General features: G+C 48.1%; 1 protein-coding gene across 1 annotated transcript in view; it reads right to left on the reverse strand.

Moving 5' to 3' along the window:
* GTF3C1 (general transcription factor IIIC subunit 1) overlaps positions 1-25,092 on the reverse strand; it is a 232,364-nt gene that overhangs the window by 167,413 nt on the left and 39,859 nt on the right. Inside the window, 3 exon segments of the mRNA XM_088466729.1 lie at positions 12,411-12,571; positions 14,546-14,864; positions 15,801-15,916. Of these exon segments, the coding sequence (XP_088322855.1) occupies positions 12,411-12,571; positions 14,546-14,864; positions 15,801-15,916 (596 nt within the window).

Here is a 25,092-nt window from a genome sequence, read left to right on the forward strand (position 1 = left end):
CCAGCGCCGGCCGTGGTGGGTCAATCTAGAGGCTTCCTCGATGTAGACAGGCTGTGGTAGCAGTCTCCCCGTATGGTAGTAAAAAATATTAAATCGTTTAAAAATGGCCAGCTCCAATGTGCACCTAAACTAAAGTCAGGGGGGTATAGAGTGGGAGGAGCCAATTGTCATAAAAACTTGGATTTAAAGTGCCAGGCACCGCACACCACCGTCTATACCCCAGTGTATGAAGGAGAAAAAAAAGAATGCGCACAATGTAGAAGAAAAAAAAAAACTTAATTCACAATTGACAAAAACTTTAAATACCTAAAAATTTACAAAAACAGGCCCTTCATTAGAATTTACTATTTCACAGCTAACACTGGTTAACGTTTTTAGGCCGGGCAAAAATATGAGATATGGTAAGAACTTACCCTTGTTATCTCTATTTCTACGAAGTCCATAGGGTTCCACAGGATACCTTGGGGTATAGGTGTGACGTCAGTCGGCGGGCACCATAGAGTTAAGCTTTTCAGCATCCCAGGATGCACTAAGGTCCCCCTCCTATACCCCGCCCCCGAGCCAAGGCAACTCAGTTCGTTATCAAGCCATAGGCCGGAGGAGGAGAAGGAAGAGAGAGAAAAAAGATCTGGACACATACAAGAATCACATTCTCACCAGAGGGAGACGGAAAACCGGTGACCAGAGCAAAGCCCATCTGCAGCACAGGTGCGACAGGGCGGGAGCCCTGTGGAACCCTATGGACTTCGTAGAAATAGAGATAACAAGGGTAAGTTCTTACCATATCTCATATTTTCTACTTCAGGGTCCATAGGGTATCCACAGGATACCTTGGGAAAGTCCCAAAGCAGTATCCTTTAAGGGTGGGGACGCTCCTGTGCAGAAAGGAGAATCCGCCGCCCGAAGGAAGCATCCTGAGAGACGAAGGTGTCAAACCTGTAATACCTCACGAAGGTATGGACAGAAGACCACGTAGCAGCCTTGCAGATCTGGACTGCAGAGGCACCACGTCGAGCTGCCCACGAAGGACCCACAGACCTAGTGGAATGAGCCTTCACAGAAGGAGGAACCGGCAGGCCTTCATGAAGATAAGCTTCAGAAATAGCCATACGGATCCAGGCTGCCAAAGTTTGCTTTGAAGCAGGCCAACCCTTTTTACGGAAGCCATAGAGGACAAACAAAGCGTCCGACTTCCTAAATGAAGAAGTGCGGTCAACATAAGTCCTTAAGGCCCGCACAACATCCGAAGTGGCCTCACTCACTGAAAGACCCGGTGAGTTAAAGGCCGGAACAACGATTTCCTCGTTAACATGAAACTAGGAAACAACTTTGGGAAGAAACTAGGGCAGAGTGCGGAGCAATGCCCTGTTCCCATGAAAAACCAAGAAAGGGGGTTTACAAGAAAGAGCCCCTAAATCAGAAACACGTCTGGCCGAAGCAATAGCCAGAAGGAAAACAGTCTTAGCTGTTAGCCATTTAAGATCCACTGAGCCCAGTGGTTCAAACGGTGGTCCTTGGAGAGCCCTCAGGACCACAGCCAAATCCCAAGGCGCCACAGGTGGAACAAAGGGCGGCTGAATGCGGAGAACACCTTGCATAAAGGTGTGCACATCCGGGATTGTAGCAATCCTACGGTGAAACCAGACAGATAGGGCCGAAACCTGTACCTTCAAAGAAGCAAGGCGAAGCCCATGATCTAGTCCCGCTTGCAGGAAGGCGAGAATCCGAGACAGACGAAACTCCAGCGGTGCATAACCTCTCGGTCGACACCACTGGAAGAACGTATGCCACACGCGATGGTATATCCTCGCGGAAGACGGTTTCCGAGCTCGCAACATGGTACGCACCACAGAACTGGAAAACCCCCGGGAACTCAGCATGGCCGTCTCAACAGCCACGCCGTCAAAGACAGCCGAGTCAGGTTCGGGTGAAGACAAGGACCCTGAGACAGAAGGTCCGGTCGTAGCAGCAGCCGCAGAGGACTGTCCACGGACAGACCCTGAAGGTCTGAGAACCAGTGCCGTCTGGGCCACGCGGGAGCTATCAATAGGAGCGTCCCTCCTTCCTGTTTGAATTTCCGGATTACCCGTGGAAGAAGGGAGACCGGAGGGAACAGGTTTGCGAACCGGAACGTCCACCGGACGGACAGAGCATCCACCAGAGACGCCCCTTCGTCTCTTATGCGAGACCCGTACACCAGCAACTTGTTGTTGTGCCGGGACGCCATGAGGTCGATCTCTGGAAGATCCCACCTGTCCACCAGCAGTTGAAAAACGTCCGGGTGCAGGGACCATTCCCCCGGATGAACGTCCTGGCGACTTAGAAAGTCCGCCTCCCAATTTAGCACTCCCGGGATGAAGACCGCTGATATGGCCGGAAGATTGTGCTCCGCCCACACCAGGTTCCGAGAGACCTCTACGAGAGCCGTCAGACTGCGACTTCCTCCTTGCCTGTTTATGTAGGCCACGGTGGTAGCGTTGTCCGACTGGACCTGCACCGTGTGACCCTGGAGAAACAGATGTGCCTGCTGGAGAGCATTGAAGAACGCATGGAGTTCCAAGATATTTATTGGAAGCTTCGCTTCTGTCGGCGTCCACCTGCCCTGGAACAAGTGTGGACCCGAAACTGCTCCCCAGCCCCGAAGACTGGCGTCCGTTGTCAACAGGACCCAATTTGGAACCCAGAACGGACGTCCCTTGTTGAGGTGAGTTGTCTGTAACCACCAAGCAAGGGACAGGCGAACCTCCGGGGTGATCACAATCGTCTGGGACTTCAGAGACTGAGGCAGCCCTTTCCACTTGGACAGGATCAGGTGCTGCAGAGGTCTGGAGTGAAACTGGGCGAATTCCACCATGTCGAACACCGACACCATGGAGCCCAGTAACCTCATCGCCGAGTGTAGGGACACCCGGCGGCTGTGCAGACAACTGCACACCCTTGACTGTAAAGCAGAGATCTTGTCCTCTGTCACAAAGATCCTCTGCTGTCCCGAGTCCAATAAGGCTCCCAGATGCAGAATCCTCCGAGACGGGATTAGAGTGGACTTCTGCCAGTTGATTAGCCAGCCGTGCCGTTGCAGCAGTGCAATGGTCAGGTCCAAGTGGCGTAACAGGAGCTCTGGAGATCCTGCCACCAATAACAGGTCGTCCAAGTACGGCAACATGCGGACTCCCTGCAGCCGCAGAGAAGCCGCCATGACCGCCATCACCTTGGTGAAAACACGTGGTGCTGTCGCCAGGCCAAAAGGTAACGCCCGAAACTGGAAGTGGTCGCTGCGGATTGCAAACCTGAGGAACTGTTGATGGCGCAAAAGAATAGGGACATGCAGGTAAGCGTCCTGTATGTCCAATGACACCATGTAGTCCCCAGGTTCCAGCGCCAGAATGATGGACCGTAGGGTCTCCATCCGAAACTTCGGAACCCGCAAAGACTTGTTGAGTGCTTTGAGGTTGAGAATCGGACGATACGACCCATTGAGTTTCTGTACCAAAAAAAGATTTGAATAGAAACCCTGGCCCCTCTGGGAGAATGGAACAGGCACTATAACTCCAGCCTGGAGCATAGTGTGCAATACCTTCCGCAGCTCCGTAGCCTTGTTCCGGTCTGATGGTAGACCCGTGGTGAAGAATCGCGCCGGGGGTCTGTGCCGGAAGGAGAGGGCGTACCCGTGGGAGACCACCTCGAGAACCCAAGTGTCTGTCGTAATGGCCGACCAACACTGGGCGAACTGCAGCAGGCAGCCTCCCACCCTGGGATCCCCCAAAGGGAGGCCCGGACCGTCAGGCCGCAGGCTTGTCATCTGGCTTGGGGGCCGGACGTCTGGTACTCCATGCCTGCTTCCGGGGCTTGGCCGATTTCTTAGGGCCAGCCTGTCGAGGAAACGACTGTGGTTTGGGCCTGCCCTGGGCCCTAGATGACCGAAAGGACGATGGTCCAGAACCAGAAGGAGCAGCGGCCGACGGTAGACAAGCCGATTTGGCTGCCGCCAGCGTGGCCACAATCTTATCCAGATCCGGACCGAAGAGAACTTCTCCGGTAAACGGCAACGTCTCCAGACCCTTTTTGGAATCTGCATCCGCCTTCCAGGATCGCAGCCACAAGGTGCGATGAGCAGCCACCGCTGCTGAAGAAATTCTAGACACCAGAGTACTAATGTCTAGGGCCGCCTCATTGATATAAGTGGCCGAATCACGGAGATTACCAATCAACTCCGCCTGTTGGCCGGACAGTCGGAATCAAAAGAAGCCTCTAATGAATCCGCGCAGCGCTCCATCGCTCTGGCAACCCAGCAAATGGCCATAGCCGGCCGTGCTGCCCCCCCCGCAAGGGAATAAGCGGACTTCAGGCAGATCTCCACCTTGCGGTCTGTAGCATCCTTAAGGGAGGACATGGATGGCATCGGCAATGTGGCACTACGGACAAGACGGGTCACGTGAGAATCCACCTGTGGAGGGGATTCCCACTTTGCAAAATAATTATCCGCGAACGGATAAGCCACCGCCAGGCGTCTCTGCGGCTGGTATCTTTTGCCAGGCTGTTTCCACGCCTCCTCTAAATGGTCCACTAAATGACCCGAAAGAGGAAAGACTGTGGCATCGCCCTTCACATCTTTGAAAAAGGCATACTTAGATTTAGCCGCTGGGGGAACTTCGTCCTCAATCACCAAGGCTGTGCGGACCGCCCGAATAAGTCCAGGAATATATACCTTGGACTTAGCATCAGCGTCCTTACTGTGGAGAGGTTCCTGATCGTAAGGATCCAGAATCTCCCCATCATCAGACGTCCCCTCGTCATCCTCATAAAGAGCCGACAGAGACGCCACCGGCCGTTTATGCGGCCACATCACAGACTCCCCTTGCAACACATCCGACAAGTGCTGTACAGAACTCGTCAGGGAGTTAACCCACGCTGGCTCCTGAGAAACCGGGAGCGGGGAAATAGGGAGACTGTGGAGTACCACCAATTGTCGTGGGAAACCCTGCATGGGTGACGACACCACTGACTGCTGGGACAAACCCATCGGTGTAAACGCGGGCTGCGAAGCTAACTGGCCCACTAAGGCTGTAAGCGCCTGAGCGAAACAAGCCCAGGGCGGCTCCTGTACCGGTGCTGTAACCGTAAGCGGCCGCGCCATGGACAAACACTGCCGGCAAAGGCCCTCCGCGCTACCCTCCCCCTCCGCTAACGGTACTTTACATGTAGTACACTGTAGCCGGAGAGGAAAATCCCTTTCAGACATTATGGCACCAAGTATGTGACCCCTCTCACCAATTATATAGTAAATAGGCGAGAGACCACCCTGCAACACTGCACCGCAAGGGCTTAGCAGAAAGAACAGGGACAGAATAAAGCTGACAGTTTAGAAGAAAAGTTACAGGCAGCAGCGCTAGCACAGTCACATACACTGCAAAGAAAATCAATTCCTGCACTAACAGCGCTGATCACTCAACTACGCAGACACAGGGCCTGGTAGGACACAGCGCTGCATACACAGACCTGACCACAGCGGAGGAGAGGTATGCGGGGGGACCAAGACCACAATGCTTCCGTCCAGCGCTTCCAGCAGCGTTCACCATGCGTCCAGAAGAAGATGGCCGCCGAGGAGCAGAGAGGAGGCTGGCCTGGGGGAGGAGCGCTGCCACAGGACCAGTCGGCAGCGTGCAGAGAGGGCTGTGTGCAGCGGGGGAGGCGCCGGCTGTGAGACAGGGAAGGCGCGCTCCCCTGGCATGCATTTAACCCCCGGGACACCGCAGCGCTACCGCTCTGCTGCGGTCCACTGTCCCAGGGGGGTAGTGGAAGCGCAGTTCTTACCTGGCTCCACGCTGCAGCCAGTCCCCAGGGAGCCCCCTGCCTGGGGACTCTGGACCATGTAACAGCGGGGACCCACCGCGGGACCCCGCTGCTTACCTTGCTGTCCCCCTTGAATCCGGCCATGGTCCGGAACATCTGGGGTCACCGCTAGCTGTGACCCCAGATGCTCACCAGCATCCCAGGATCGGTACCGGCGTTCTGGTACCGGCGGGGGTGTAGGGAAGACAGCATGGACGTCAGGACTGACTGTCCATGCTGTACATCCAGATATGCAGCTACAGCTGCATAGGAGAAAGCTTCAGGGGCTCTTCTAGCCCCCACTCCGACAGGTGCACCCGACTCCGGCCGGGCACCAAACTAAACTGAGGTGCCTTGGCTCGGGGGCGGGGTATAGGAGGGGGACCCTAGTGCATCCTGGGAGGCTGAAAAGCTTAACTCTATGGTGCCCGGCGACTGACGTCACACCTATACCCCAAGGTATCCTGTGGATACCCTATGGACCCTGAAGTAGAAAGGGGTATATATTACTTTTAATAAATCTTTTCCCCCTAAGGGAAAATATGTATTACTGACTGGGTAAAACCTGTTTCCACACTATAGCCCAATTCAGAGGTAAACGGATTTAGAACATGGGCCGATATTTGCTCAATAGCATGACTTTCAAAGCACCACAGATGATCAGAGCCACAGTCAGTGGGAGTCTCAGCAAAATGCCCATCGGCTGCGGCATTATCATAAATTTGCAGTAGCAGTGCCAAAAAGGAGACTTATGTCTTACCTGTTAAGTCTCTCTCTTCGACTCTATAGGGGGCACAAGGATAACTCTGGGTACAGCCTGGAGAGGTGAGACGTGCACCAAACTGTTAATATTTACCTACAAGCCCACTCTCCTCTCCTCTATACCCCGCCCCAAGCCACTGAAACCTCAGTTTAGTTTGCAAGCCCATGGCAGGAGCGAGGCAGAGGAGAAGAAGAAAGCCGGCATACATACAGAACCATCCATGCCATGCAAAGTACAGCCGTACCGGTCACCAAGTAAACACCCCCCAGGTGCGTCAGGGTGGGTGCCCTGTGCCCCCTGTGAAGTCGAAGAGAGAGACTTAACAGGTAAGACATAAGTCTCCTTTTCTTCAACCTCCACTAGGGAGCACAGGGATAACTCTGGTATGTCCTAAAGCTGTTCCCTGTGTGCGGGAATGCTCCTGAGCTGCATTGAGCATAGAATGCCCGAAGGCGGCGTCCGAGGATGCAAAAGTATCAATGCATAAAACCTGATGGTGTGAGCAGATGACCATGTGGCAGCCGTACAAAGCTGTTCCGCAGAAGCCCCACAGCATGCTGCCCACGAAGTCCCCACTGATCGGATGGAATGGACCGTTACCACGGCAGGGGCAGGTAGGTTCACCAAGCAGTAAGCCTGGCGAATGATAAAGCGAAGCAATCTGGCCAAGATCTCCTTAATAGCCAGCCAGCCACTCATATGAACCTTATACAAGACAACAGAGAGTCTGACTTGAGGATCTCTCCGGTCCTCCTGACAGAAAGCCGGAGAGCCTCCGGCGGAGACTGACCCATAGTCCAAAATGCAGGAACTACCATGTCTTGATTAATATGGAAGCGGGATACCACCTTGGAAATGTAGCCCAAGCGAGTCCTCAATACCGCCCTGTCCAAAGGGAACACAAGAAATAGTGAGCGACACGAAAGGGTGCTCAGATTAGACACCCTTCGGGAGTGATCGTACTCCACTATGTCAAACCTTGAGACCAATGACCCCAGAATGTGCACGAGTATGGAAACGACATGAGAAAGGTGCATATTTTGGCTTGAATGATCAAAATCTTGTCCGGAGTGAGTTAGACTCTTTGAGCTCTGGATTCCAAAAAGGCTCCCAGGAGGAGCATCTCCTAGGATGGAGATAGTGTAGATTTCCTTCAATTGATTACCCAGCCGTGGGACTGTAGGAGCTCTACTGTCAGACGGAAATGATCTATGAGAATTGTCAGACTGAGCCAGGAGAAGCAAGTCGTCCAGGTAAGGTAAGATTCTTATGCCCTTGCATCAAATACAGTGCCTTGCAAAAGTATTCACCCCCTTGGCTTTTTACCTTTTTTGTTACATTAAAAAAATAAATAAATTACAGGTTGTAATCTGAATTTTATGTGATGGGTCTGCACAAAATAGTTTAATTTGGTGAAGTGAATTGAGAAAAATGTATATAAAAAATAATCTTTACAAATAAAATTCTGAAAATTGGCATGTGCATATGTAATCACCCCCTTTGCTATGAAGCCCCTCAAAAGTTCTGGTGCAACCAATTACCTTCAGAAGTCACATAATTAGAGAAATGAAGTCCACCTGTGTGAAATCTAAGTGTCACATGATCTGTCAGTATAAACACACCTTTACTGAAAGGCCCCAGAGGCTGCAACACCACTATGCAAGAGGCATCACACCATGAAGACCACGGAGCTCTCCAAACAAGTCAGGGACAAAGTTGTTGAGAAGTATATTTCTATGTTGGGTTGTAAAAAAATATCCAATCTTTGATGATCCCCCGGGAGCACCATCAAATCCATCATCATCAAATGGAAAGAACATGGTACCACAACAAACCTGCCAAAAGAGGGCCGCCCACCAAAACTCACAGACCGGGCAAGGAGGGCATTAATCAGAGAGGCAGCACAGAGACCAAAAGGTAACCCTGAAGGAGCTGCAGAGTTCCACAGCAGAGACTGGTGTATCTGTGCATGTGACCACAATAAGCCGTACACTCCACAGAGCTGGGCTTTATGGAAGAATGGCCAGAAAAAAGCCATTACTTAGTGATAAAAATAAGAAGACACGATTTGAGTTTGCCAAAAGGCATGTGGGCGACTCCCCAAATGTATGGAGGAAGGTGTTCTGGTCAGATGAGACTAAAATTTAACTTTTCGGCCACCAAGGAAAACGTTAGGTCTAGCACAAACCCAACACATCCCATCACCCCAAAAACACCATCCCCACAGTGAAAAATAGTGGTGGCAGCATCATGTTTTTCAGCAGCAGGTACTGGGATACTGATTCGAGTCGAGGGAAAGATGGATGGTGCTAAATACAGGGATATTCTTGAGCAAAACCTTTTTCAGTCTGCCTGTGATTTGAGACTGGGACGGAGGTTCACCTTCCAGCAGGACAATGACCCGAAGCATACTGCTAAAGCAACACTCGAGTGGTTTAAGGGGAAACATTTAAATGTGTTGGAATGGCCTAGTCAAAGCCCAGATCTCAATCCAATTGAAGATCTGTGGTCAGACTTGAAGATTGCAGTTCACAAGCGGAAACCATCCAACATGAAGGAGCTGGAGCAGTTTTGCCTTGAGGAATGGGCAAAAATCCCAGGGGCAAGATATGGCAAGCTCATAGAGACTTATCCAAAGCGACTTGCAGCTGTAATTGCCGCAAAAGGTGGCTCGACAAAGTACTGACTTTAGGGGGGTGAATAGTTATGCACACTGAAATTTTCTGTTATGTTGTCCTAAATGTTAATTGATTCACAATATAAAAAAAAAAAAAAAAAAAAAACACACAACTTCAGTTGTAGGCATGTTATGTGAATGAAATGATGCACCCCTTCAAACAATCTATTTTAATTCCAGGTTGTGAGGCAACAAAACATGAAAAATTCAAAGGGTGTGAACACTTTTGCAAGGAGCTGTACATGCTACCACTACCACCATGTCCTTCGTGCACACACAAAGGGCCGTGGACAGTCCAAAGAGTAACCCCCGAAACTGACAATGGCTGGTTTCTATTGCAAACCTGAGAAAGCGATAGTAACCAGAGCCTATTGTAAATAGGCCTCTGGGATATCCAACGATGCCATAAAGTCCCCAGGTTCCAATTCTATAATGATGGACTGAAGGGACTTCATGTGGACTTGGTAATGCGGAGAAATTTGTTCAGGTGTTTCAAATGGAGAATGGGTCTAAAAGAGCCATCCGGCTTCTGAAGCAGAAATGGACTGGCGTAAAAGCCTAACCTTCTTTTTGATGGGGGAAGAGATTGATGACCTTGAGATAATGAGATAGCAAATAGAAGCCTCGAGAGCCTTTGTCTTTTCTGGCTGTTTAAGAAGGCCGGTGGAAAAGAACCAAAAGGTGGACGCTGTAAAATTGGGAGTGTAGCCCTAAGGTACGACATCTCTGACCCAAGCATCTATATACATTTGTACTCGAAAAAATTACGAAGTCGGCCTCCCACTCCAAGGTCTCCCAGGAGGAGGCCTCACCCATCCTGCAGCAAGTTTGTCCGCTGGCTTGGCAGCTGGACGTCTCATGGACCAGTGTTGCTTACCTCTGGACTTGGAGCTCTTAGCTTAGAGGCTGAACTCTTGATTCTGGGAAATGGCTGACCTTTAGCTCTGCCCTGTGGATAAAAGGAACAAGACACTAAAGCTTTTGGTCTCGGGGTGATATCAGGTGGCTAGAAAGCAGATCTAGATGCTGCCAACGTTGCCACTATCTTGTCCAATTCTGGATCAAACAGAACACCCCCCAAATAAGGAAGGGCCTTCATCTGTGTCTGCATTCCAGGCCTGAATCTATAGTTGATTCGGAGAGTTAAGAAGCCGCTTCTCTAATTTTGGAACCATAGAGATGCGCCAGAGGAAAGACCTTCCTCCATAGCGTCTGCACAGCGGCCAGCCGCTTAGCCACCCAAGCTGATGCAAGGGCAGGACGAGCTAGAGCTCCTGCATCACATAAATGGTTTTTAATAAATTTGTTGGCTTCCTATCCATAGGATCTTTAAAAGATGCTGAATTAGGAATAGGAAGGGGGGATACTATCAGAAGAGTAATATGGGCACCTACAGGGGGAGGAGATTCCCACTTAGCCCTATCCACTGCTGGGAGAGGATAAAAGGTTGCAATGCGATTGGATTTATGGCTACCAGGGTGAGTCTGTGACTCCGCTAGGAGATCTAGCAGCTGAGCGGAAGACGGAATTCTATAACTGTCTTCTACTGCTCTGGATCTGGGAGGCTTGCTCTGAGTCTTCCACTAGGAGAAGGGACTGTACTGCTCTGAAAAGAATCGCCACATCTACTAGGACATAACCCAGATAAAGGAGTAAGGCTCTCGCATGCAGTAGGCCTACGTATGGGAGCCCTATCCTTATCTAGCATCTGCTGAAAGTACTTGGAGCTGACCCCTGGACTGACTATAAGGGGCTTACAGGAGGAGCCCTGCTTGCCCGTCTGATATGGACGCCAGGGTATAGACCAGCACCGCTATTAAGTGGTGTCCTATTCTGTAACAACCCTAGTGGTCTAGTGAGCAGCGCGGAGATGACCGGTGCCCTCACAACCGGCACCGGCCGGCGGTGGTCTCCTGCACAGCGGTGACTGCCGTGTGGTGTGCTGCTCCCTGCTAGCAGGGAGCCGCTCTTACCTTATGAGAGCGAGCTTCCGGCTCTCCCCAGCGTCTGGCTGTGGCATTCGGCTCCAGTGGCTTCCGCAGCCGAAGTCACTGACCCAGTCGCCAGTGCTGCGGCCCCCGTGACGGCGTCCTGTAGGACGCTCTGCAACGCTTGCTCAGAAAAATAAAAACAAAGAAATGTAATTAAAATATGGGGGGTATTTAATTCATCCCCCCTGACAAGGTGCCCAGCTACTGCCTATGGCACCAAACTAGTGGCTGTGGGCGGAGTAGAGAGGAGAGGAGAGTGGGCTTGTGGGTAAACAATTAACCATTTGGGTATAGCCTGGAAAGGAGAGACTGGGCCCAGAGTTATCCCTGTGCCCCCTAGTGGAGGAAGAAGAAAAAGTTGCAGCTGCTACGGCACCTCCATTAAACCTCTGAATAAGACGCTATGAGACTTGAAGACATGGGGAAGGGGAGCGGGGAGCTTTTCGCATACTCTGTATTCATAAGCTAGAATTGAGGAGGTCATTTTTTTCTTCAATGTGCCCTGTCCTATGATACTGACTGTGGATCTCTCAGTGATGCTTGTATTGTCCAAGGCTTAAAACCATGCTGTTCATTAGAGAAGTGACCACATATACTATTGCTGCAGTTTAGCCAAACAGCCCTTCTCGGCAATCCAGATACACATATCAAATTAATATGTGCAGTCTAGTAATGTGCCACATACGATTTGGGACTTAGAAATTTTCGGGGGAAAAAAAAGACAAATAAAAAAAAAAAAAAAAAAAAGACGCCCGGCTCAAGCAGTTTGCTTGAGCCTGGTATTTCACTCGTGCCAGATGTCTCGTGGTGCATTGAGGCTAAGGGAGAATTCAATTAGGTGCGGTGGTTTTCCCCACGGGTTAACAAGCACAAACCCATAGACTAGGTGCATAGTGCTGGAATCTAAGGGTTTCCCCGCACATTACAATGCAGTCTGCATTTTAACGTGGATTTCTCCTTGCAGTTAATGAGACTGCAAGGAAAAATCCACCCTCTGGGGATTAGTGTGTGGGGTTCCCGCAGCCAATTGAATTGGGCAGTGCGTTCAAGTAGCTGTCTAATTAAATTCCCACCCAAGTGTATGAGGGCATCTCTGTATGTCAGAGTGCCAGCCTAGGTTCCCACAGCAAAATAATTAACTTTCACATACCAGAATCTCTTCAACAACGGAAATATCATCATCTTCATCACCAGACAATGTGGAGATATTTGACTCCAAATGCAAACTGTCCATACCACAGTGATTTTCAGACACAGACACTTTATCTGCATATATGGACAAAGCTCGTTTCTTTTGAATCCGGGATCTTCCTACAATGATGAAATTAAATAATAGAATATAATATATAAAAAAAAAATAATTATATATATATATATATAATATATATATATATATATATATCTCAGTAGAAAGAAAAAACATGCTCTGTATGCTCCAGTAGAGCTTTCAATATATACTGTATAGGCAGACAAACACATTAGGGTTGTGTTAAAAGCGAATTTACCTGCCAGTGCTAAAATGGTAGAACAACAAACAAGGCATTCCATATGAAACCTCTGTGTTTATTGATGCAGGGATGGTCTACATTAGAAACCCCCATCTCAGAACCTCATCGATTTCTGTGTTGTACAATGATCACCAGACAATAACCACTAAAAGGGCACCAGAGTTTCTAAGTGCAAGGCAGGGGGAGATCAGGCATTTTTAGCTCTTCCCCCTTTCGCCTTGCTCTATCATTTTTCTGCAGTGATATCTGTTGATCATAACATAATTACAGAGGAGGGGACTCTTTCAAATGAGCAAGCACCTTATTTTTTTTTAAGTTAAAAGAAAGGGAGACCCTCCAACCCCCCCATCCCTGGGTTAATTATTTCTGCAGTGTACTGTAAGCGTTATTCCCTGTTGATTATACATCTCCCCGGCTACAAGTTAATGATTTCTCCACAAATTAACGGACAAGTGACTTCAGGTGTTTATAAAAGGAGGGCGACGAAATTTTTTTTTTCAAAAGGGTTGCAGCATTAGAACTAAAAATGTGTTCTACTGTAAGAATTATTACCATTCATTGTATTTCCTTTAAATAGCTGTCATAACATAGAGGTTAACTCCTTAGTAGAGAAAGGAAGTAAATAACACCTACAGAAGACATATACTATTTACTAAGCAGTGTTAGGAGACAGAGTGAAAAGTGATAAGAAAGTGATAAGGTGCCAGCCAATCCGCTCCCAAATGTCATTTCGCAGGCTGTGTTTGAAAAATGACAGTTGGGAGCTGATTGGCTGGCACCTTATCACTTTTCACTCTGTCTCCTAACACTGCTTAGTAAATAGACCCCATAATGCGACTCATCCTTCCGGTTGACGTTTTTGAGGTTCTTCCCAAGTTGTGCTAAAAACATACACTGACAACAGGTTTGGGAATATCCAACCGCCATGAACTATTTCAAGGAAATAAAAGTAAAATTAAATTTACTGTACTATTTATTTTCATCTCCATGGGTGCCATAACATGTGACATACCATAGCAATGTATGAGAGCAAAGAGTTGGTTAAATATGATCAACAGTTCCAGTACAAATAAACTGCAACAAAAGAGTTTTGATTGAACAACTGTTTGAAGGATTCCTTACTGAGAATCAGAAGACGATACCACATCCAGAAGCTAATGTCTGATCACAGTAGCGAGTGGACCACCCTGCTGCTTTGCATAAATTATCCGCTTATACCTGAGGTTTGTGTGAGAAGGAGGTTGCCACCAGCCTTATAGAATGCTCCCTGACTAATTTTAAACTGGGAAAGACGCACGCTCTCCATGAGATTTATAAGTGGGTGAGTGCATTATTACTTCTATATGGACACTTAATAGCTACAGTATTTGGACATCATGCAACATGGGTAATCTTAAATTTACTATATATATTGTCGCAAGATCAGGTTAAGGAGTGCCGTTTACTGGGATAGACAGCTGAACTCTGCATGCAGCAGTCAATCACACCAGTCCAGGGACTTTGTACAAGTAACCACAGTGATGTGACGAAACATCGACAACTTGTATATTCAAATGTGATTACAATGATGTCTGAAGGAAGTGTACCGGATTTCACTGGACATGTCGATTTGGCGGTAATTAAAAAAAAACTATTTTTTTATCTTTAAGTAGAGGGCTCATGTTCTCATTATATGATGGTGGAGCCACAGGAGATTTGTTCTACTTTGGTTTGTGATAATGCACCCCTGAAAGTTACGTAACTGTACAGAGTAAATTAACAACAGAATGCATCTCACCTTTTGATCTAGGCAGTGGAGTACTTGTGTTGACAGTATGACTATTCAGAAAAGAACAGGTTTCTGCTGTTTTAGGCAAGTTGCCACTTAGCATTTCATCATGGTCACCTTCTGAAATCGGTGTTTCTTTTGGTGGATTATTTTCAGGAGACATTGTTTTATCATCCCCCACATTTTGTGGAGGTGCAGAATTAAACATTGACAACTTCTCACTTTTTGCTTTTTCCTCCAAAAACTGCTTGCGTAAGTCACTTTCCTCAACAAAAACATGAGAAATAAATTTAGTTGTCCGTTGGCGCCCTTCATCTTCCATGAAACCCTAAAGGGGCAAGAGTAAATTATGAATACAGACAGTTACAGAAAAAACAGTGTGATCTTAGTAAGGAACACATTGCAATCATCTATAATTCAGACCTTACAAAACATACGAAGCTATGAAATTAAAGAGCATCTGCTAAATTCCACTAAAAAGGTATTTAGATAGTGCCTTATACAGTATATATGACCCAAGTTAATTGATGCCTTGCACGTGGCATATGTTCAAACTGCAGCGAGAGCTTGGGGGCAGCCCAGCATCTCCATGAGTGCTGAGCACGCTCCCACAGTGATGTGAAGGGGGCACATCTCAAGGTCACACTGCTTTTTCACGTGACCACACCCCCTTTAGAAGAGTGCGAAAGTGCCCATTTGCGGGCAAGGCTTCCTGGCCCCGTGCCACTCTAGAATGAACACTATTATATGCATCAATATAACCATTATATGTTTTTTTTTTCTATTTCAATAGTTTAAATGGATTTTCAGATTTGAAAAACAAACTTAGTACATGTATAAACATATGTTTTAGGAACACACATTATATAATGTAATATAACCAAAACAAAAAGGATTATGCAGTATTATTAAATTATTACCTCGCTATGTAAAGTCATACTCTGTGCTGCATCTCTTCAGCCTGTCAGTATTACAGGACTCTCCAAAAGCAAAGCAATATTTTTAAACCCAGTCAATCATCACATCTGCCTAACCATGGTATAAGGCCTGGGACTGAGGAGAGGTACCCAAAACAAAATGTGGGTGCTCTGAGCGCAGCCTGCACTTTTTTTTTTTATTACCTCTATATAGAGCCAAGACTTGTTATTGGGACAACAACCTATACAATAATAGGATGCAGATTTGTGGGGAAATGGGGTGGTGTTAAGGATATGCACCAATACAAATATATACATAAACACATTCACATACACACACAGCTAACCTTAATAAGCATGCATTTCTCTAATAAACGGCACAACATCCGGGCTTCCAACTTCCCCACATTCATTGCTATTTTTATCTCCCTTTGAGAAATTCCTTTTGTTCCCCGATTTTCAACTGCAAAAAAAAAAATATTCATTAGAAATACAGTAGTGGTATTAAAGAATACATAATTACACACTGACCGATATATTAATCATTAGACAGACCGTGTAGATGGATTGGATGTTCATATGTGCAGAGATGTTTATTACAGCACTTTCACCTTACAGGTAACTGGTAGCTTTTAGATTACATGTACCAGGAGCAATTCAAAAAGCCTTAACTATGGCAAACCTTCAAGTCTATGAAGCAAATCACTGCTCTCCTGTAAGAAAGTATGTGAACATGTGCAGTGATCTGCAGGCAGAGATTTATGCGAGTTCTACATCGTACAAATAAATTTTTTATTGCTGGAATTGTGTCTGCTGATAGGACATCTCACAGTCATTGTAATCTTATTTTCAGAAACATTTAGGTTTAAATAATATTAACAGTAACATTGGTCACACATTTGCTTATTTTTTTTTTTAAATAAGGAGATTTATGTTCTTATATGTTTAATCCTTTTCGTGGAGTCCATGGGGGACACAGGCTATACACTAAATATAATTGGCGAGTGGGAGCTGGGCACCGAAAGGTTAACTTTCTTTTTCCAGCAGCCCAGGCTCCCTCTCTCCTATAACCCGCCCCCAGCCTATAGGTCCAGTTAAATTAACAAACCCAAGTAGGGAAGCCAATCCTGCCTCATTTTTTTAATCCTGGGCTTCGGGAGTGCAAAAATCTTCAGTTGATCAAAAAAATTATTATTCTGTACTTTTTCAGCCCAGCCCCCACACCACAGAAATAAAAAATATTATACATCATCTTGGCCATGCCCCATAGGAAAAATATAAAACTTTCATGCCACCCCAACCCCCCACAGGAATAAAATAACTTTCATGGCCCCCCCAGCTGGCCGTGCCCCACAGTAAGAAATTAACATTCAAATGACTCACCCTCGTCCAGAGTCCACTCCAGTTGAAGAAAGTACTGGTCCCTGAGGCAACAAACCCAGCCTCAGCAATCACTGACAGTCCAAACAGTACCGTTTGGCAGAGCAGAGAGTGCAAGCAAGGCAAGCCCAGGCATTCCTTGGCACAGCGGGCAGCAGCACAGGTACCTGGCAGCGACTAGTGACTCCCAGACCCAGTCTTCCTCCTACAAGTCACAGAGCACTGAGAGCAGTGACAGTTCCACTCCGGTCACGGGTGCCGCTCAGACAGTGTGACAGTGATAGTGTCACTCACTGTCACCATGCGGCCGCGGCATTGAAATTTTCAATCATTGAAAGTGGAGGAAAGATGTACATGAGGGGGAAGGTCCACCAAACTGCTAAGACATCCACCAGTAGTGGCCCCAGATGCCTGGTGGGCAACCAGTATCGTGGCAGCTTGTGGTTACGTTGAGATGCAATGTCTATGTCTGGCAGGCCCCAGCGGAGAGCAGGAGCTGAAAGACGTCTGGGTACAGGGCCCACTCGTCTGAGTAAACGTCCTGGTGGATTAGAGAGTCCACCTCCCATTTGGATGTAGACCACTGACAGAGCCATAAGATGATGCTCTGCCCACTGAAGAATGCAACACACCTCCCTCATGCTCCACGACTGCTGTCCTGATGGTTTACGTAGGCGGCGGTTGCTGCGTTGTCCTACTGAACCTTGACCGGCATATGCTGGAGAAGGGACTGTGCTAGGCAAAGAGCTCTGCTCTGAGCGCCAGAATATTGATAGGTAGGCTGCTCCCCTGAGCTGCCCATCGACCATGAAATGTCTGATGACAAGTCACTGCTCCCCACACTGAAGAATTGCATCGGTGGGGAGCAGAACCCAGTCCTGGATCCATAAGGACAGCCCTTGTCCAGGTGGGACCAGTGGAGCCACCACAAGGAGGAATGACTGACGTTTTTGAGGGAGAGTGACTACCCGACACTTGATATGCAACGGGGAGCGGTTCCATCAGGCTAGAATCTCCATTTGTAGAGGACGGGAGGGGGTCAAAACCAGGGAGCCCAGGACCTGCATGCAAGAGTGTATCAATATATGATGATGACCCATGAAGTAGTAAATTTTTGCCTGCAAAGACAGAAGCTTGTCCTTTGGAAGCAATACTTGCTGGACTCCAGAAAGGCTCCTAAATGTAGCATCACCTGAGATGGAGTCAAGGTGGATTTCCACCGCTTTATGATCCACCCATGAGACTGTAGCAAATCCACAGTGAGATGGATGAAATCCCTTAGCAGATAAGGTGACTGGGCCAGGAGAAGTAGATCGTCTAGATAGGTTAGAATTCTGCCCTTCCTGTGTCGGAGATGTGCTGCATGACCTTTGTGAAAACACGAGGAGCCATGGAAATGGTGATTCCAGAAATTGGAAGTGTTCCTCCTGCACCACAAACCTCTGGTGACTGACCCAGATGGGAATATCAAATAGGCATCTTGGATATCTAAGGAAGCCATTAGGTCCCCCGGTTCAAAAGCCAGAATGATGGAGCGAAGAGACTCTATGCAGAACGAGCCGTCCCATCTTCTGAACCAGGAAGAGGTTGGGATAGAAGTCTCTGCTTCTCTGGGACGAGGGATCTGGGATGTTGACCTTGGAGGCCAGAAGGGAGCGGATGGACTCCTGCAGCGCTCATGCTTTTCCCAAATTGATGAGAATGCTTACTGTAAAAAGTATTGGCCTGGAAGAAACTGCTGTCCCCACCTGCGGGCCGCTGTGTCCCACGGGGAAAAGCTCCACTGAAACAACCGGCGAGTGCATAGATGCTGTGTGTATGCGCATGGCGTCTATTCACACTGCGGAGAAAGTTTGGAGGAAGCCCGCCATCTCAGTGAGTGCTGGACACCCCCCCCTTAAGTGATAAAAAGGTGGGCGTTCCTCAAGGACATGTCCCCTTTTCTAGTGACCACAACCCTTTTTCAAGCACACACAGAGCAGAGACCTTCAGCTAAAGCCACCCTGCCACCTGCCCACCATAGAAGGAACACTACCAGTGTCAATGGCTGTCTCACTAAGATATAAACCGGCTTCCCTGAGATGATCAACGTTCTGTGGGTACCAGAACTGAGACCATCCTCCAGGGCAATTGTCCAGCGCAAGATTGCCTTAGTTACCCAAACAAACGCCAGGGCTGGGCAAACAATAGCTCCCGCATTAGAGTAAATTGGTTTAAGGAAGTGCTCTAGCTTCCCATCTGTTGAATCCTTAAGGGAGGCCGTGTTAGTGATAGTAAGGGTAGTAGATTTGACTAGTCAGGCGATGTGAGCACCTACTGGAGAAGAACACCTATTTGGCCCTATCCACTGCTGGGAGCGAATAAAAATTAGAGTTATGGTAGACTTGGCTAGACTTTTTTTTGAAGTCCATAGGGCCCACAGGGATACCATGGGGAGGTATAAGTTTATGATTCTGGCGGGCATCTAGACTACAGAATCCCGGCGAGGGTTAACTAACTTACGCCGGGAGACCGGAGACGGAGCCCGCGTGTAGGTTTAGGGTTTTCGGGGGGGGACGACTTAGGGTTAGGCACCCCCTCGGAAGGTTAGGTTAAGGCTAGGGGGAGGGAGGGTTAGGGCAAGGTACCCCCACGGGGGACTTAGGTTTAGGCATCAGGGAAAGGGGGGGGGGAGGGTTACGTTTAGGCACTTAGAGGGGGGATTAGGGCTAGGCACAGGAGGGGGGGAGGTTAGGGTTAAGCAAGGAGAAGGAAATCCCGATCGTCTAGAAGGTAAGTACTTACTGACCTAACTCTAGGTGGTAGAGTTAGGTTAGTAAGTACTTACCGTCTAGACGATCGGGATTTCCTTCCATGTCGGGCTGGCGCTGCCGGGATTTGAACCATGCGGCCGGCGGTGTATCATACCGAATCCCATGGGGATATTATGGTTGGAGACCAGACACCAAACAGTTAAAGCTTCAGCTCTCAGGATGCCTCTGGTCCTCCTCCATATATACCCCGCCCCTACCCACAGGACTTCAGTTTGTTAACAAGCCTCAAGGCAGCAGAAGGAAAGAGGAGAAGGAAGAGCAATAGTACGTCAGAAACACTCATATACAAAATGAGGGAATCTGTGTCAGAAAGAAAAAATGTACCCATGCAGCCAGATGCGTCGGGGTGAGAGCCCTGTGAACCCAATGGACCTTGAAGAAAGAGTTATCTAAGTAAGTCTACCATAACTCTAATTTTCTTCTTTAGGGTCCATAGGAATCCACAGGGATACTATGGGGATGTCCCAAAGCAGTTCCCCTAGGGTGGGAGACACTCCTGAGCAGAAAGGAGAACTAGTCGCCCAAAGGAAGCATCCTGAGAGGCATAAGTATCAAAGGCATAAAACCTAAGAAAAGTGAGGACAGAAGACCACGTGGCTGCCTTGCACAATTGTTCAGCAGAGGCACCACAACTAAATGCCCACGTTGGCCCTACAGGCAGAGTAGAATATGCAGTCACCGTGCTTTGACAGGGAGATCAGCCTGTGTGTACACCTAAGAGAGTCATCCGTAGCCATTTCGCCAGAGTCTGCTTATTAGCTGGCCATCCTCATTTGTGAAAACCATATAAGAGCATCTGATTTTTCTAACAGAGTTTATGTGCTCCACATAGATATGGAGAGCACAAACTACATCCAGGGAGGCTTCACCTACAGAAAGATCTGGAGCCTGAAAAGCTGGAACTACAATTTCTTCATTTACATGAAAGCGGGACACTACCTTAGGAAGGTAACCCTCCTTTGTACAAAGAACAGCTTTATCCTGGTGAAAAAATAAAAATGGAGAGCGACAAGAAAGCGCTGTCAAATCAGTGACTGTGAGCAGAACAGATAGCGAGAAGAAAAAGTGTCTTCGCTGTCAACCAGTCTAGAGGTTCAAATGGGGGCGCTTGTAACCCCTTAAGAAGCGAAAGACAAATCCCAGGGTGCTACCGGTGGAACAAAAGGAGGCTGAACTCCTTGGAAAAAAATTCTAACATCTGGTAATGAGGCAATCTTCCTCTGAAACCAGACTGACAGTGCAGAACATGCACTCTCAAAGTAGCCAGGCGGAGACCACGGTCTAAACCTGCCTGGAGAAAAGCTAGAACGCTGGAAATCCTAAACACCTTAGGATCATACTTTGTGTGAACACCACTGACCAAAAGAATGCCAAACTCTGTAATAGATGCGGGCAGAGGCAGGGTTTTCCCGTGCCCTAAGCATCGTTTGGATTATAGAATTGGAAAAACCCTTTGCTCTTAAGATGGAAGATTCAAGAGCCACGCCGTCAAAGCTAGACGAGGCAAGTCCGGATCCTGCCATAGAAGAGGAGGATACGCAATGTCTATTGACAGATTCTGTATGTCGGTGAACCAATGACGCCTGGGCCACCAGTATTACTGTTGGACCTTCCTGGTTGAATTACATGAGAACTCCTGGGAGGAGGGAGATCGGAGAAAAGAGATACACCAGCTTGAAGTCCCATCTTACTGCCAGTGTGTCCACAAAGGTTGCTGATGTGTCTCTGAACCTGGACCCGTACCTGGGGACCTTGTGGTTGTGGAATGACACCATGAGATCTCTCTCTGGCAGATCCCTTTATTTACCAGGAGCTGAAACACTGTCGGATGGAGAGACCATTCTCCGGCGTGTTTGTCCTGGCGACTTAGGAAGACTACTTCCCAATTGAGTACTCCCGGTATGAATATTGCAGAGATGGGGGGGAAGATGACGTTCAGCCCAAATCAGAACCCGTGTCACCGCTTTCATGGCTGCTAACTTCTTGTGCCTCCCTGATGATTGAGGTAGCCCACTGTTGTCGCATTGTCGGAATGGATCTGGAACGGCTTGCCCTGGAGCAGGTCCTGTGCCATGACAAGTGCTTTGTACAGTGCTTGCAGTTCCAGAATGTTTATTGGCAGATGACTTTCCTGATTTGTCCATTTTCCCTGAAAGGTATGATGACCTGTCACTGCTCCCCATCCGCGAAGACTGGCGTCTGTGGTGAGCAGCACCTAATTTGGAAACCAGAATAGGCGCCCTTTGTTCAGATGATCCTTTCTCAGCCACCACAGGAGGGAGTGACGAAACTCTGGAGTAAGAAGGATCCTCTGGGACTTTATTTAATGATACTGCCCGTTCTACTTAGAGAGAATCAATCTCTGCAGAGGCCTGGAAGGGAACGGCGCATACCCCCCTTGTCAAAAGTGGATAGCATTAATACCAGGACCTGCATTGCTAGCAAAATGGATACCCTTCACTTTCGAAGCAGCTTGCATATTCGCAACGATAGGGCCACAATCTTGTACTCTTGCGGAAACACTGTCTGTGCCCGAGAATCCACAAGAGCTCCCAGATGTACCATCTGCTGTGTTAGAGAAAGTGATGATTTCTTCAAATTGATGATCCAGCTGTGCTTTTGCAAGCAGGCTATGTTAAGTTGAAGATGGTTTTGTAAAACAACCGGAGTCTGTGCTATTATCAGAAGCTCGTCCAGATATGGCAGAATTCTGACTCACTGACGCCTGAGATAGGCCGTCATGACTGCCATTATTTTGGTAAAAACGCGGGGAGCCGTAGATAGGCCAAAGGGTAGAGCCTGAAATTGGTAATGTTGCTGAAGTATAAGTATAAGTGGTATAATCGGAACATGCAGATATGCATCCTGAATGTACAGGGAAACCATGTAATCCCCCCCGGCTCCATTGCCAAAAAAATTGACCGGAGAGTCTTCATACGAAACTTGGGTACATGGATAAACCTGTTGAGGGTTTTTAGATTTAGTATAGGGCGATGAACCCCATTCGAATTCTGAACCAGAAATAGATTGGAATAATAACCCCTTTCCTATTGCAACAGAGGAACTGGGACTATTACCCCCAACTGCAGCAGGGAATGAATGGCTTCCTGAAAGACCAAGGCCTTGATAGCATCTGATGGGGGATCTGTGCAAAAAAACTTCTGGGGAGGATGCCTTCTGAAAATGAGGGCATACCCCTGAGAGACCACTTCTCGGACCCAGGAATCTGTTGTTGTTTGACAATAATCCGCAAACTGAAGAAGTCAGCCTCCAACCCTGGGATCTCCCAGGAGGAGGCCTGCCCCATCAGGCAGAGGGTTTGTTGTCCGGCTTAGAAGATGGACGTCTTGCCGGCCCAGACCTCCTAGTTTGTCGCCTTGATATTTTGCGATAACTAGACATCTTAGAGCAGGGGTCTTCAACCTTTAAGGCAGTGTGGGCCACATTAAAAAATTCAATGAAGCAAAGGGCCACTAAGGTATACTGCGGTATTTAAACTCTGTTTCCCTCCTCACACAATTATGACCCATAACTGCCCCCTCCTAAAATTTTATGCCCCATAACTGCCCCTTATACAGTGCCCCAAGTAGTGGTCCCATCTATGCATTGCCCTCAGTAGTGGTCCCCCCTTTACAGTGCCCTTTATATAGTAGTCGCCCCCTATACAGTGCCCCCAGTAGTGGTCCCCACGATGCAGTGCCCCCCCCAGTAGTAGTCCCTCCCGCCAGTAGTGGACCCCCTTGATGCAGTGCCCCCCATAGTGGTCCCCCGATGCAGTACCCCAAGTAGCAGTCCCCCACAATGCAGTACCCCCAGTAGTGCCCCCAAGTAGTAGTCCCCCCCCCCAGCAGTGCAGGTAAACACACATAAAGATAAAAAAACACTTAACTGAATCCCCGCTCCGTCTCCTGCCGCCGTCCGCTCCTCCGTCCTCCCGGGCCGGCCCGCTCTGCATTATGGGAGACACGTTATGACGTCTCTCCCATTACCTACTGCGGGAGACGGAAGATGGAGCTCATGAGTGAGCACAGCAGTCAATGAGAGTCTGACTCTCATTGGCTGGCTGTCAAAACAAACACAATGCTGCCGGCGGCGGTGTGTTTGTTTCAGTTTGTAGTGCAGACTGCACTTACTGCCATAGGTTGAAGACCCTTGTCTTAGAGGAAGGCTGTTCCCTTGCTCGTATCTGGGAACCGAAAAGAAACCTGCCTAGACTTTACAGTCGCTGTAGATGGCAGACCTGCTGACTTTGAAGCTGCCAGAGTAGCTATTATTTTATCCAACTCTGCTCCAAAAAGTATTTTTCCATATAAAGGTAAAACTTCCACTGCCTCCTTTGATCCTGTATCAGCTTTCCAGGATCTCAATCAAAGAGCCCTGCGTGCCACTATTGAAGCTGCGGATGCTTTAGAAGCTAAAATTCCAGCACCTACAGCAGCTTCTACCAGATAGGAAGCTGCTTCCCGTATATTGGAGATATAAATCATCTGTTCTCTGGTAGCCTTGGTAGAGAATTTTCCAATGCTCCCATCTATTCTTCAACCGCTTTGACTACCCGGGCTCAGACAAGTAACCGCTGCAGATGATGAAAAAATAGCTTTAAGACACGCTTCAATCTTTTTATCCATGGAATCCTTCAGGGAAGATGCTGACGGAATAGGCAATGTAGCATTTCTGATTAAATGCATCACATGAGCATCCACTGTAGGGGGTACCTTCCACTTAGTACATACAGAAGTCAGGAAAGGATAAAACAATGTTATTCTCTTATTCACATAAAAAGAGTTTGTCAGGGTTACCCCATGCCTCATCCATAAGCTCAGTTAGCTGTTCAGATTCTCCTCCACAGAGCCCTTGGAGAGGAAACGTGCGCATCATCTGAATCCTCTGATGAAGCGTCTGAATCCATATGTTGAGCAGACTGATAAAAAGCTAACTTGCACTTAGGTGCCTTAGTTTCTACTGGTCTGTGTGTGTGTATGTATATTATATATAAGGGATGTGCAGGCTCGTATAGGTTCGAGTTTGCACGTTGAGTTCGGATTTTTCCCTCCAAAAAAAATGGAACTGAGAAAGAGGCTAAACGTCATCTTACATGGACGAACATCATCATTCCTGGACATAATCCGAACTCAACGTGCAAACTTGAACATATATATATATATCCCTCAGCAGAAAAGAGGTTCCCCACCCCTAAGGTCTACGGATTTCAGGAGTTCAAATGGGGGAGCCTGTAGAGCCCTGAGGACCAAAGACTAATCCCATGGAGCTACTGGAAGGGCAAAGGGAGGCTGATCTCTCAGAACACCCTGAAAAAATTCCTAACATCAGGCAAGGGGGCGATCCTTCACTAAAACCAAACAGAGTGCAGATACCTGAGTTCTCAGGGTGGCCAGGTGGAGACTCCGGTCTAACCAAGTCTGGAGAAAAGCAAGCACTCGTGAGA

Source organism: Taudactylus pleione, unplaced genomic scaffold (assembly GCF_031769625.1).
Source record: "Taudactylus pleione unplaced genomic scaffold, aTauple2 ptg000066l, whole genome shotgun sequence".
NCBI classification, from domain to species: domain Eukaryota; kingdom Metazoa; phylum Chordata; class Amphibia; order Anura; family Myobatrachidae; genus Taudactylus; species Taudactylus pleione.